This window comes from Meleagris gallopavo, chromosome 3 (genome assembly GCF_905368555.1).
Source record: "Meleagris gallopavo chromosome 3, MGAL_WU_HG_1.1, whole genome shotgun sequence".
Taxonomy (NCBI): Eukaryota; Metazoa; Chordata; class Aves; order Galliformes; family Phasianidae; genus Meleagris; species Meleagris gallopavo.
Genome location: NC_139406.1, coordinates 34478244 through 34493310, shown reverse-complemented (window position 1 = coordinate 34493310; position 15067 = coordinate 34478244). Strand labels below are relative to the sequence as shown.

At 39.9% G+C, this 15067-nt stretch overlaps 2 protein-coding genes across 2 annotated transcripts in view; one reads left to right on the top strand and one right to left on the bottom strand.

The window, feature by feature from the left end:
• The first annotated feature begins 402 nt into the window (after positions 1-402).
• On the top strand, positions 403-2500 carry ABITRAM (actin binding transcription modulator). Its single transcript, XM_085220599.1, has 6 exons — positions 403-546; positions 621-672; positions 965-1094; positions 1884-1960; positions 2033-2102; positions 2171-2500. The coding sequence occupies exons 1-6, from the start codon at positions 489-491 to the stop codon at positions 2303-2305; spliced, it is 522 nt and encodes a 173-aa protein (XP_085076725.1). The 5' UTR covers positions 403-488; the 3' UTR covers positions 2306-2500.
• CTNNAL1 (catenin alpha like 1) overlaps positions 2112-15067 on the bottom strand; it is a 59630-nt gene continuing 46674 nt past the window's right edge. Inside the window, exons 12-19 of the mRNA XM_085220596.1 lie at positions 12338-12375; positions 9313-9363; positions 9059-9213; positions 7633-7681; positions 6431-6487; positions 6177-6296; positions 3793-3876; positions 2112-3692 (exon numbers count right to left, since the gene is read on the bottom strand). Coding sequence (XP_085076722.1) covers positions 3531-3692; positions 3793-3876; positions 6177-6296; positions 6431-6487; positions 7633-7681; positions 9059-9213; positions 9313-9363; positions 12338-12375 — 716 coding nt within the window. The 3' untranslated portion in view covers positions 2112-3530. The remainder of the gene's footprint in view (positions 3693-3792; positions 3877-6176; positions 6297-6430; positions 6488-7632; positions 7682-9058; positions 9214-9312; positions 9364-12337; positions 12376-15067) is intronic.

Below are 15067 nucleotides of genomic sequence, written 5' to 3'. Positions count from 1 at the left end.
TGGACAGCTGTGCCAGTGCCTCACTGCCCTCTGAGTAATTTCTTCCTGACATCTAATCCAAATCTCCCTTCTTTTATTTTACTGCCATTACCCCTTTTCCTGTCACTATCAGACTTTCTACATGGTCTATTTCCCTCCTGTTTATAAGCTCCCTTTAAGTAACAGAAGGCTATAATGATGTCTTCCCCACAGCCTTCTCTGCCCTGAACATGCCCAGCCCCCTCAGCCTGCCTCCATAGCTCCAGCTTCCTGAGCAGAATCGTGCCCTCCTCTGAACCCGCTCCAGCAGCTCCTTCTCGTGCTAGGGTCCTGGACGCGGTACTGCAGGTGTGCCCTCACAGCGTTAGTTCGTTCTTCCACTTTTCCCCGCCTTAGGAGCGCACTTTTAATTACGCGCGATGGCGCCACGCATCCACCACAGGGCGCCGCTCCGCAGGGCGGGAACCGCTCGCGGGGCGGGGCTGCGCGTGCGCCGTGCGAGCGGCAGCATGGCGGCGGCCGAGGCGTGGGGCGCGGCGCGGTACTTCACGCGCTGGTACAAGGCAGGTGCGGCGCGGCCGGGCGGGCGGGATGGAGCGTGCCGGGGCGTCACCCTCACCCGTGTTTGTGGCCTCTCGCAGACGTGAAGGGGCGGCCGTGCGAGGACTTCTGCGTGCTGCAGCACTCCAACAGGCGAGTTGCCGGGCGGGGCGCGGGGTGTTGCTTCCCCGGGCCCGGCGCCCTCTGGCGGCGTTGCGCGGTCGGGGCGGCCTCAGGGCCGTCGGTTCGCATTGCGCTGCCCCCGCCGCTCTGTGAGGGGGTAGGAGTGACCCGGGGCCCGATACCCGCAGCTGAAGCTCGATTGTAGGTATTTATTTACTTAAAATGCTACGGGTACGGGCAGAGACGGCGCTGGAGCTGCTCCTAGCTCTCGGGGGCATGGCTTTGCACCGCTACGGCACGGTAACTGTCGTTCCTGTTGCAGAATCTGCGTCATAACGTTGGCAGAAGCCCACCCTCTTCTTCAGCATGGAAGAACAATTACGAGCATTAATTACCAAATCAGTCCCAACTGTAGCAGGCTTCAGAATAAAGTCTCTGGGAAGTCCAAAAGGGTATGTGTGTGAGGCTTTCTGATTTGGTTAGTTCTTATCTGTCTCTCTCTCACTGCCTGGGACCCTCTTTCCTTCCCAGATTGACCCCTGGCAGTGACCCATCCTTTTTATTTTCATCCCTCTGCAGGCAATTGTATTCAGACTTGAGAGAGAGACCCCAAGCCAGGGGTTACAGTGCTCTGAAGCACTGAGGAGTGCCAGTGTTGCTCAAACTGCTGCTAACAGACTCTGCTAAATCAATTTTGTAGAGTATACAGAGACACTTAAATATTCCTTCATAGATACAAAGTTGTTTTCATAAAACGCCAAGGATTTGGAGATTGTTTTGTTGGCTTTTTTTAATTGCAGACCTCTGGTCTGTGACAGGTGAGAAAATGAGGGGAGATGGCCTCAAGTTGCACCAGGATAATTTTAGGTTGGATATTGGGAAAAAACTTCTTTACAAGAAAGGGTAGTTAAGCACTGGAATAGACTCCTCCAGAGAGGTTGTTGAATCACCATCCCTGGATGTGTTTAAAAACCATTTGGATGTGGTGCTCAGGGACATGGTTTAGAGGTTGTGGTTGGACTTGATTGATGATCTTTAAGATCCTTTCCAACCTGAGCAACTCTATGATTCTCATCCGCTCCTGTAAGGAAGTATAACTATGGAGCCCATAATGACCTGTAGCTATTCTCCTCCTTACTTTGTTCCGTAACTTACCAACTTGCATTGTTACTGATGTTTATGAAACTGTAAGAAGAGCTGGATAATTAGAAACATATATATATTTTTTTCCCCACATGCAGGGAGCTCAGTTTTTAACAGAACTTGCCCCGCTCTGCAGGATATCCTCATCAGATGGAGAAGAATATACCATTTACAGGTAAAGATTTGTACACCCCCACCCCAATCCTGACATACTGTGCACGTTTACTGAGTCTGAATACTTTTGCAGTTGTATACGAGGGCGACTGATAGAAGTGAATGAAAATATTCTTAGCAATCCAGCACTTCTGCAAGAAAAGGTGAGAAGCTTTTTAGCTTTTAGCCTTTATTTTACTACTTCAGTGCTAACATCATTCTTCCATTTTAGCCATCAACTGAGGGATACATTGCAGTGGTTCTACCCAAATTTGAAGAAAGCAAGAGCATAACTCAAGGACTTCTGACACCAGAAGAATACAAGGAAGTTTTACTGAAACGTCAGAATTCTTCTTCAGGAAGTTAATTATACAGGCAGCAGCTGTGCTTGATGCTAAATAAGCTGCTTTTACATTTTTTTTTTTTTTTACATTTTCACTTTCATGGCATTGAAAGGTCTGTGTGTCTACTTATAAAAGTGGAACTTGACATATTTGTTTTATTCTTGTATGGAACAGTCAAAATAGTTTGTAGTTTGTATATTAAAATCTGTTTTCTCTCACGGTCCTAGTACTACAGATTTTTTATATAAGCACAGATCAGTTTTGGAGAGTGGTTGTGTTCCAGGGACCTCTTTGCTCCTGGCTCAATGCAAACATAACGCATAGAGAAAAAGCACAATTGAGCTGTTAGGTAATTTAGCCCCATGCTGTATTGGTTTGGCTTGACAAAGGTGAATTGAAAATAAAATGCAATAGGAGCCTGCCTACAATGAACAGATAACCTTGAAAACAAGCATTTCACACCAGGTTACATTTCCTAGCATCCTGAAGTCAAATAATGCCCTTTTTACAGAGGTTTCTCATAATCAGTATCTATTTACTTCAATTCTAAATGTAACTAAAGTCTATATGTAATGCTTCAGTGGTTCTACATGCAATTCAAATTCTGCTCAGTAAAGTTTAATCATAAAGGAAGCAACAACTGCCATCTACAGATAGAGACAGTGAAAGAAAAAGGGTTTCAGTTAAGAGTCTTAATCACTTAGAAGTACACTTTGGAAATAGGAATAATGTCAACAAAACTAAGATTCAGTGTCAAGCTCTCCCAAGAGTGTTTTTTCTTAGGACTGAACTTCACTGTAGTATAACTGTGAATATTTCAGTGCTTTAGGCCACAACCTTTCAGACTACATTCCTGAATGGGCCTCATAAATCCATAGACTGAATTGGGCCAGAGAGGAGTTTACAAACATCAGCAGTAGTGTTACATAGAGCACAGGGTTCTTTACGTGAAAGGTCTGTTAGCAGCATCTTTGGGTTGAAACATTCATTAAGACATTTGTAAGCATTAATTACAAAACCAGTATCAATAGTGAGCGTAGGAAATTCATTCACATTATGAAAATACATAATGATTACACTAGTTGGTGCTGTCATTGTTAAGTAACGGGACATCTATTAGATGTGACAAAGGTCAATAGGTTTAATTCAAATTAACCTGGTTTGACTTTCCACAAATGAAAGCAAAATTGAAACTTCAGCAAGTGTTATTTTCCCTAATGGAGCTTCTGCAATTTCTAAGTGCTGTAATTACTTGCTCTCTAAAAATGTCATTTTAGTTACGTGATTTTCCAAAGACTTGATTCCAAACATCTCCACTCTCCTTTCTGGAGCATGTGCATTTGTATTGGTTCGTGTTCTGCCTTCTTTCCACGGGGGAGCAGGCTTGAGATAGCCATTTCCTGCTTTGTTCTGTATACAAAGACAACATATTGTATAAAGCAAGCAAACATACACAAAAACAAACAAAAAATCCCAAGTTTAAAATACTGCAGACAGACCAAGTACTCACCTTTCTCATTAATTTGCTGCAAACTGGAAGAAGTTGACATAATAGAGTCATCACATTCCTTGTTTTCTGAATGCATGCATCAACCTATACAAGACAGTTACTGCTGAGTAAGACCATTAGGCAACATGAGATGAAAATCTATTTTGAGCTTGAAATGAATACGAAGGACAAACACAAATCCAATCTTTTCTAGTCTGAAGGTTTTGCCAGCCTGCTCAACTTCCTGTAGCGTTCATCATGCAGCAGTATCCCTTCTGTTAAACCAAGGCACGAGCTGTGAAGAAGGGAATGATGCACATCCCAGGAGAGGGAGCTAAAAATAATATTAAGAGAGTAATGTGTGTGTCTCAGAAATAAAAGCTCTCACTATTTAAGTGTGCTTCATCACAATTCTTCATCTGTTGTTGTTTTTTTGTTTGTTTTTTTTTTAAAACTTCCTTTTCAGCATGATTTTAGAAAGCAGTGCATCACAGAAGCCTTACTTTGATACGAGTTACATTAAAACTACTCAATTATTGGAACTTAAGCCTAAAGCACAGCACAGATCATTAAGTTTAGGCTGTCCAGAAACATTAATTTGATAGCCTTTAGCACTATGTACCTATAGAATCTGGAGCTCCCATTTAGTCTAGCTAGAGCATGTGGAAGAAACCGAGCAACAGCCCTCAGGTGCTCAGTTTGGGTTTGATTCCTCTGGATGGTGTGGCTGGTATCAGAACTGAGCTGCTCCTCCTACAAATCTCTTACGGAGCTAATCGGAAACAACAGCCAGGCACACAGGACATACCCTACTGCTCTTCTTAAGAAGTTCTGCTATTTGCTGCTATCGTTTGTAGACCATTGTTATCATGGTAACAGTGCAGAAACTTTTATGGCAACTATGTACAAGTTGATGTAGAGCAAGTAATAAATTCTAGGCAGCTTAAGATGGACTCTACCTTTGGAGAAGCAACATGCATTTTAATAACAGAGTATTTGGGGATTGGAATTTATGTTTATCTAAAGCATCAATTACAAGATAATAACTAATTATGACAATGGCAGTACAAATTACCTTCATTAATACACTTTGAGCACTGAAGTCTTTCCTTAGTGAGTTACATTTCATACAGCTCATATTTCTTCAAATAAAGTTGTGTGTGTCACAGTAAAATAAATACCATCTCTCACTGAGCTGATAATTCTTAGTTTCACTATTACAGATAGGGGGTAAGTTGAGGAAAACTCTGAAGATCCCTGACAAAAGTCACCAGCAGTAAAAAGTAATACACAGTAATGGCACCCTACAGACAGGAGCATTGGTGTCTTGGGAAACATTTCTAACTCAACCAAAATGTTAATTTTGGTAATTTAAGAAACAGAAAAGATCTTCCCTAAATCCTGTTACACATTAATTCCCCAGCTCACATGATAAGCTACTGGTAGGAAAAAACATTGATATTACAGAATCACAAAATGGCCAGGGTTGGAAGGGACCTCAAAGATCATGAATCTCCAACCCCCCTGCCACATGCAGGGCCACCAACCTCCATATTCAACGCTAGACCAGGCTGCCCAGGACCCCATCCAACGTGGCCTTGAACACCTCCAGGGATGGGGCATCCACAACCTCTCTGGGAAGCCTGTTCCAGCACCTCACCACTCTCATAGTAAAGAACTTCTACCTGACATCCAACCTAAATCTTCCCTCCATCAACTTAAAACCATTTCCCCTTGTCCTGATATTAATGATATGTCTGTGGCCAGTGGGCTAATTATATAAAATATGGATATCCATGCTCCCTAAAGAAAATAGTCACGAAGGCCTGAAGAGTAATGCTACCCTAACTATCCACCTGCATACTTCCATGTATACCGGGTGCCAGCTTGTCGTATTTTGCCTCTCTTCAAACTCTCAGCATGAATAATGGGGACAGGATAAACTTCCTTGAAGCCCCTCTCTGCTAATGGGAAAAAGAGTCCAGAAAACAATTGCACTGGGGCTGAAGAAGATCCCTTCTGACACAAGATTCTGCAGTGAATGGCTGGGGTTACAGTTACCAGTAAAAATGGGAGAAAACATTCTCATTAGGAGGAACAGTTCTTACTGTTCCTCTATACTTCTCCCATTAGCTTCTCGAAAGATGTGAAGAGCAAAACAGTACTTCAACTTGAGGTAAATTCCTCTATCCTCATAAAGAACAGCAACAATGAAGTACTGCATAGCAGAAAAGCTTAAATGCTTCCACAACATTATATAATTTTGTATATCTTAAGTTTTACCTCCTCCTGTCAATCCAGGAAGTTCATCTGTTTTGTATTTTATCAGGATCATAAACTAGTAAGTCTCTGTATTTCAAAACCTGTTAGATTTTATTTTCAGGCATAGGTAATTTTTATTTTACCTTTGTAAAAGTAGCGCTTTTACCCTGAACAGAAGTTTTTGCTGTTATCTGGAGCTGCTTGCATATGGGGATCAGTTTTTCAGCCTCCAACAGTAGCAAAGGTTTGTCATCATCATGTACCTGAAATGCATTTTAGAAAACAAAACCACTCATTGTTACAGACTCACTACTAAGTTAATGGAGAAAGCAACCAGCTTTTAAGCAGTATCATTGAAGCCATAAGCTGAATGCCTATCCTAGTTGCCATACATCACCTGATCAGAAAAGACTTGAAGAGCTGAAGCAAGCTTAATTCCTTCTGTAGCAAAAATCTGAAAGAGAAAAAAAAAAAAAAAGTGAAAAAAAAAAGCACCACAGAAAATGAAGCTTTTTCATTTTGCTTCAAAAAATAGTTTATGAAAAAGTAAAAGAGTAACAGGAAATATTTGTGACAGTTGCACACATTTGTAGTTTAAAAATTTGCAGTGACTTTTGAAGTAAAAACACTAGAAATTGTTATATCCCCATGGCAAAATTGAAAGGTTTTCCCTTTACGTATGAAATACCTCCAACATCTAATTGGTTTTGCACTGGAGCAACTCACAAAAGTTTTGTGGGTAGATGACTCTCAGACGTATTTGTTGTGACCAGTCTCCTGTTAAATGTTCACACATCTTGGTAATGTCATTCTACGTTCCCTTATTTGGTTGCTTCTTTTTAGAATCATAGAATCATTAAGGTTCGAAAAGATAAGATTAGGTCCAACCTTCAACCCATTCCCCCCACGTCCCTCAGTGCCATATCCACACAGTTCTTGAACACCTCCAGAAACAGTGACCCTGACCCCACCACCTCCCTGAGCAGCCAGGCCACGGCCTCACCCCTCTTTCTGAGAGATTCTTCCTAATATCCAGCCTGAACATCCCATGGCACAACTCAAGGCCGTTCCCTCTCATCTTATCACTGTTACCTGGGAGAAGATGCCGACCCCTACAATGCCACAACCTCCATTCAAGGTCATTGTAGAGCGTGATAAAGTCTCCCCTGAGCCTCTTCCAAACTCAACAGTTCCAGTTCCCTCAGCTGCTCCTAATAAGACTTGTACTTCAAACCTTTCACCAGCTTCATGCCCTATCTTCTTCCTCCCCTAGAATACCATTGCTCAGACTAGGATGGAGTACTTGTTAACATCATTAGGAACTGAATTAAGTGACATAGTGAAGAAAACTATCACATTAAAGGCAACTGTATTTCCCACTTGTAACAGGAATCTCAGTTTAAGTAGCGCTGTCTTAATTAAGCACCTACAAGAACACTGCAATGTGAGCTTTCAGGAAGTACCAGAGTTATGCTGCTTAAAACCTACAGCTGACAATTTTTGATACACTGTATTGATGTATAAAGAATCAAAGTGTTAAATTTGCATTCTGTTCTTCATTCATAATCCCTAGCTTCTACTTTGTTAAAAATGTATTACCTCTGCTTGATGAAATAAATCTTGAGTAGTTTTCAGAAGTCCTTCTCCTCTGTGGGAAGCAATGAAAACAGATTACGTGCCACGTAGAGACTGCAAAATATTTTGCCTGCTACATGCACAATTTATACTCCCTCACACACAGAAGGGGAGAGGAGAGGGGGTGACTATACAGACACATCTGTAGCAGCAGTAAGCAGAACACTATCCCTAAATCCTTGTAGGATATTTTGTACTGTATCTATCCTCTTGATAGAGGCTGTCTACATCTCTCAATATGCCTCACATAACTCTTAAATAAGTACATGGCATTATAAATGTAAAAAAGCATTTCTGAGTATTTAAAAAGCAGCAGTCAAAGCTTTCTTAATAGAAACCTGCATGTTGTAGTAGCCATACATTCTCAGCAGCTAATGTTCCAGCACTTTCCTTCCATTCTCTTTGAATGAAGTGTACACTGATACACTCTTTGATGTTTAGGTTCTGAAAGGGAATCTGATTTCATTTATTGATTAGAAAAGAGGCTGCATGCTCCCCTTCGCCTGTGCCAGAAACTAAGCCTCTGTTCTATTCTTCAGTGAAGCATTTCTGCAACACATAAAAGGATCTGAAAATCACAAGAATAAGAGAGGATACGCTAAAATCTTAGCAACTACAGAATATGACTAACTATCAAAAGCAGAAAACCTACCAGCAAAGACAGTGAAGTACTGAATATTCAATTTTCACAGTTAGTTAAAAACAGTGACTAAGTTGCATTTGAACAGTGACAACACGATGCTTAAGAATGAACACAGAGGGGATAGGGTGAAGCAGACCACAAGCAGTTAAGTCATAAAGGCAAGTAAAACCCAAAAGTGAACTTGTACAGAACCAAATAATTCAGCTACTGCTTAAAACGTTTTAACTGAGCATTCCATCCCAGAAAGCATAACCTTTGGTCTTCTACTTCCTAAATTCTTTACAGAGACTGACACTGCATAGGCAAATTTCAGAACACCACCTTTCAGTACAGCAAAGATCAGCAATCCTTATCTATAGTAATATACCCATTTACTAATTCCCTTACTTTTGAGAATATTTATGAACAACCTTATTAAATATATCTCCTGCCTGAAATCTACAATTAGTTGTTCTGCCTACAAAACAGATATTTGGCACTTAAACAGAATCCCCACTAATTCATTGTATTATTGAACAGCTTAGAAATGTCAAGTAATCGCAGAGCTGTAGAATCACCAAGGTTGGAAAAGCCCTCCAAGATCATCCAGTCCAACTGTCCATCACATTAAAACTAAAGCATAAGGTTGTAAATTAAAGCTCCTTTCTGTGTCCTAATACTTGTGCTCTGAAAATAAAATTCTTACTTCTTATGAACAGTTTTATTTCTCTTCTCCCCACTGAAGCACACCACATACATTGTCATTACCTGGTGAATAAATACATGGAGTAGGCCATACTTGACATGCCTTGCCCATGTTGCACAATTTCATTCTCTTGGTCCTCCCATTTCTCTGTCTCAGAATCCACCTCAGATGTGAGCAGATGCAGTTCTAATCCAAGTTTTGCAATTTTTGCCTGTTCCTGTAAACGTTAAGAATATTTTATACATATGAAAACATGTTCTCCAGACAGGAGAAAAAAATAATTGGAAGAACTTTTACTAAAACAATAGCATCTTACCTCAGTATCTAGTTTGACTGGCTTTAGTGTTTTCAGATTTGCATTATGCTTCTGTTTCAAACAAAAAAAATAATTTTTAATAAAAAGAATTGATAATTATTTTTTCTAACAAATGAAAAGAGATGGCTTTATACTTCAGACTTTGCAGGAGAGTTCCAGCAGTTCACACAAACTTATTTACAGAAGCTGAGAACGTGTTCTGATTTGCACGTCCTTTTGAAATGGAAAGTGCAGCCAGGGCCTGTACCTCCAGACACAGGTTTCAAGGAGAAGACCTCTTCCACAATTCTCAGGCTTGTGCCTCTCCTCTATCGCCTCTCCTCTATCTCCTCCCTCATGCAGTACCATCTTTTCCTTTTACCTTCAAAATCCTAAGCACTAGTTACTGTTGAACAGTCATAATCAAGTACAGCTGCACTGATTTTCCCAACAAATATCACACTGCTGTATCAGTGACTTGAGACTAGCTGAACCTTCCAAGCTGAGCTGGGGTACATGTAAATGTTGGCATGACAACGTAACTGATCCTTCCGTGTCAGTCTGCTGAAGTAGCTGGAAATGAGTCTTTGAATTTTTTTTTTTTCTTCCATTCTCTTATTTAAGTCTTCAGCTATCCAAAATATGTCTGACTGCAAGCCAAACACTGGCTCAGATTAAATGATAATTAGTGGTACTGACGTGAGCAGAATATCCAATACGGCAGAGCTTGCAAACCGCATAACAGATAGACACTGCAATATAGCTGATCTGTTGCAAATTAATTTGCATGTTCAGAGAAAGCAGCAGTTCCAGGCTTTTGCTTCATGTGCTGATGCTGTCACTGTGCAAAGACAACAGAAACTAATATGGGAGCCATAGTCCACACTCAGAAACCACAGTGGAGTACAGGGAACTGAAGAGTATAAAATTGGTGTCATAGCTTGGAGAGGTTTGTGTGAACCACTAGAGGAGGTTGGAGGACAAGAGTGCAGAGTTGGAATCCTTGCCTGAGGATCTAAAGAGAGCTGCTATTAATTAGTGGGAATACTCAGACAAATTAAGCCAAGGAATCCCTGACAGAGGAAAGTGGGAACCACCACCCATTGTGAGTAGCGTAAGAAACACAGCTCCAGGCGTGGTCTCCATCTCTGACTTGAGGAATCTAAGCAACAATGAAATACTGCTTTTATGTTTCTGCAGCAGTTTGCTGCTCAGACTTCAGCTGCTATGCCATTTCTTTTTCCTATCCCCACATTTTTAATAGCTCTGGATCTTCTCAATATCTACCCAGATGTAATTTCTGCCAATGTATTAGAACAAATGGGACAAGCTGTTCTCATATCAAAGGATTTTGAAGAAAAAAGTGCACAGGCTGATGCTCCTAATTGTGATTTGATTATATTTTTACAGATGCAGTTCAAGAAATGTCAGTTTCAAGGCAGACTCTTGAAGAAAAATACAAAGCCAAGCTAGATTTCTATCTACATACAAATTTTGGACTACAAGGTCTGGGAAAAATTTAAGCTTCTGAGTGAAGGGCATTCAACAAAATCAGCACATGACTTTATCTACAAGTAACTAAAGAAGCCTCAGAATGTTTGTCATATTTGTAGTTTTCTCCACTCTAGTTTTCACTTTCTCTATTTGAATAGAAAATTTGGTTAAAAAAACCTAAAAATTATCTGAACATTTGCTTTCAAACCATGATTTGAAAGCTAATACTATAGAGAAAAATACACAAGTGCATTAAGTGCTACTACTGCTCTGTCCTCAGCTAGGACATTTCAGTCTGGGATGTCATTTGTAACCAGCAAGCAGCACAACTGCAATTAAAAATGTAAAAAAAAATGTATATTAATTAGATCTACAGGAGCAGTACAGCTTCCATGCAGGGACAGCTTGGGCATCAGCCATAGAGGGCAGACCAACTCCCCCAGCTCCATGCATCTTGGAGAAGATCCATGCAACCTTTTAGAGACAGAACTGTTTAAATCTTGAGGACAACATTTTTCTGAAAGCATCTTTAAAAGGCATATGAACTGATATGTGGGAAAGTCACTTAAAGCATCTACGTTTTGGCTGAAGTTCAGAAGCTACGTAGCTCAGCCAAACCAGGACAAGCCCACAGGGATGAAAACCCCAACAAAAGCCACTGAACCAATCTATTTTTTCAGTCTCAGTATTTAGTTTTGTAACTGTGAAGTTCATTCATGCTCACTCAGTCTAAGACTATACCCTATTTAAACCCGCAGACTGGATTTATGGTGGGTCACTCTCTTTTCAAGGGTCAGAAGTAACGTATTTGAAGCCACAGAATTGCACAACAGCAGGAGATGGAGACAGGCATTCACTTCACACCCAAATTCCTCTACACCAGAGGTTGAAGGAGAGAATGAAGAGTGAAACAAGCTAGAAAGTGCAGTAAAATCTGAGATCACTCTTCCCCTTTTTCCTCGCAGCAAAAAGATTCAATATGTAACAAGTGAATCAATGACTGATTACAAGGTTTAAGTTTCTTAACACAGAGTTGCTCTCGGAAACAATGTAATACCAATTAGCGTCAGCTAAGGATATAAATTATCTCACAACTAAACCTCTGCACTATAAGCATTCAGGATCAAATACGGAAACAAGAATCCATTATTTGAGGAATTAAAAACATGCTCATACATATCTAGTATCTATTTGTTCAAAATAGGTCAGTTCAGACAACCATGCAAAAAATTCAAAGTACCAAGACTTATCTTACAGTGCACTGCAGTGTATTCTCACTATTTTAATAGTGACAATGCATTTATTATTACACATCATTAGTGTTAAGCATGTGGTGAAAATGTCACGTTAATAAACAGGGATTAAAGCTCACCTATAAAGTAAGTGATTAAATTGTGTGATTAATTACTCCAGCTTTCTGTGTTTTTTGTTTAGCCAGCAAGTCAAGGTGTACGTTACCAAGGTATTGCTTTGTCCTCATTAAATGCAACATGGAAAAGCCAACTGGTTAGCAGTATATGATGTAAACAGAACAGTCTCAAGAGCAACTTACCCCTGGTCTAGGCAGTGAAAGGTAGACACGCTTCTCTCCTAGAAGAACACACATATTTACACCAAAATTCATACGCAAAATGTAATCAGTAGGACTGCATGACTTATTTCAGCCTTCCTCAAGTTTCAGTACTGTATATAAACGTGAATGACTTACCTGTAACTCTTTGGATATTGCAGAGAATTGCCATTCTATCTTACGCTTCCAGAGAGACACACGTCAAGAACCTCTTACTGTTTAGATTTTAGCTCTCAGTAACTGGCACTTAAATATCTGAACAGCTTCACTCTTTCAGATTTCTAGTCCCCAGCATGCAATCCTGACTAAAGAAACTCTCTCCAGTGACTGAGCAGCTATCACTACCTGTGCCAAATACTGTGGTAGTTCCACGTAAGGCTTTCCTTGGCCTCAGATGGCATAAAATTTGCAGTAGGCAAAGCCACTAAGGAGAGATATCTAAGGTCTGTCTAAAGTAACAGCAATAAAACCCTCACATTATAATGTATGATGTGTATCCCATCTGTACTGTATTTTATAAAGTAAAGAATTCTATTGCATTTTACACACTTGCTGAATTATTTCCTATATCCCCCAGGTTCTCAGTCATTCTAAGTTCAAGCAAAGGAAACAGAGGAAAATATCCTCTAGGCATCAACTGAAAACGGATGAGGTTTATTGGCAGGAGGCAGTGCCACAGCTAACAGCCTACAATTAAAGCTCCAGTTATCAGATGCTTTAGATATCTGTAGTTACATTTATTCAAACGTAAAGAGGAAAGCCTGCTAAACAAAAATTAAATAAAATTCTTACAGCTCATGAAAAATAGAAGTTGTTTGAAGAAACAAAGGGCTAAGATAATGGATATCACTATCACGTTTGCTTGGAGATAACACAGCTGGACAAGGAATGGACAAGTAACAAACCATCATTACTATTTCCTCCTCTTGCATCAGCTCCTATAGAAATTCCATTCTGAGTCTTCTGAAGATAGTTGTTATGCATTCATGATTTTTCAAAGTATGTTCTTTACCTTCTGACACCTGAGCTCTGTGTCTAGGCAACTGGCTTATTTCAAACAAAACTCAGTGAATTGACAAGTATCCCTCAATCCACTTGACAAAGTTGGATTCTTCCCTTCTGAGATCACCTCTTCCTTCTTCACTCAGTTTTTAAAAAATGAAAAAAGAGCTATCAGGGCACAAACTGCCTAACTGTTTTTCTTAGAATGCAGTTTCTCAGTTTAATTTCCCCCACACACACCAACATATCACATTCCTCAATAAAGACTGACAAAAGTGATTTATCACATTCTCTGTATCAACACATCAACTAAAGGGGATATAACAACGTATGTAAGAAGTACCAAGAAAAAAAAATAATCTTAAGTTTGAACTGCAAAAAAAAAAAAAAAAAAACACAACTCTCTCTCTAGTAAAAACCTACTGTGTCCTATTGAAAAGAAAGTTCCAAAACCCAGAAAGCTTTGACATGAGATGAATACTGAAAGGAGAGACACACAAGAGAGGTGAACGCACAGAATTACGGCAACCAAATCAAAGGAAGAAGAAAGTGAATGAGAAACAGTGCTTTCCTTCTTCTACCAATTCCCCTCATTTGGTTTTGGGAGACTGAACTGTTGACTATATTCAGCAAGATGATGATCTGACTCTATTTCTTGAGAAAAAAAAACAAAACAAACAAACAAAAAAAACACAACGCATTCTCCCCACCCCCAAAAAAGACTCATAGATACTGTTCTTTACAGAGCAGACCAACACAAGGCAGAGATAATCTGCCTTCAACATAAAATAGATCTGCATTGGTATAATAAACCAAATTCAATATTTGGTTTCCATAACAGAAGGCACAATTTTCATGTATTTAATTTCCATATTTTAGAAGTTAGATGTAGACTAAAATATTAGAAGATTCTGTCATGTTATGTTCTTTCTGTCATTCATTCCTGCCTGCGTTTATTTTCTCTAATGTTTTTTTTTCTGGAATGTTTAAGAAAATCATTTTTTACTATTCCTATATACTCCTTACATTCCACTTTCTTATAGTTCTAGTCACATTTTTCCATCCATAATTTCTAAATCTTAACTTCTAAATGTTGCTTTTGATCTCATTTCTCATCTGTAAGGATGGCTTTGCCTTTCTAGAATTCTGATGTCTAAAGTTAGGAACTGCATCCCCTATTCATCAACTTTCACAAATCTTCCTTTCTGCCCACCTTTGTTATCTCCAGAAATCATTCTCGCATTTATGATCAAGTTACAAGGAAGGATACAATCAGAGGAGTATTCACATTATTTTTCAACATATTGTAACCACACCTAAAGGGGGATGAAGACAGGCCAACACTGGATCAATAAAAGATACTTTCATTAGGCGATTCACCTCAAAGTGCAAGAGCCTCAAATTTAAATGCCTTGTCTAAAACAGTTATCTTGGGCTTTCTGTGTAGTCACTGGGGAGAAGGCAGCCACCCTCCAACAACAGAACCAAATCTCCTCTTTTACATGAACTATCTCTACAGGTGCCCATCGCTCCCCTTAGCTCATACCAGATATACGATATTTCAAAAGACATGCAGTGTGCACGAAGGGCCTCCTCACCACTGTATTAAACGGTGGTTTTGGATTAAGCAAAAGAAATTCATATCTATCTCACTCTATAGCTCTGCATAGCAGAGAGAGATAATAGGCAAGGAGTTGATTAGCAGAAGAC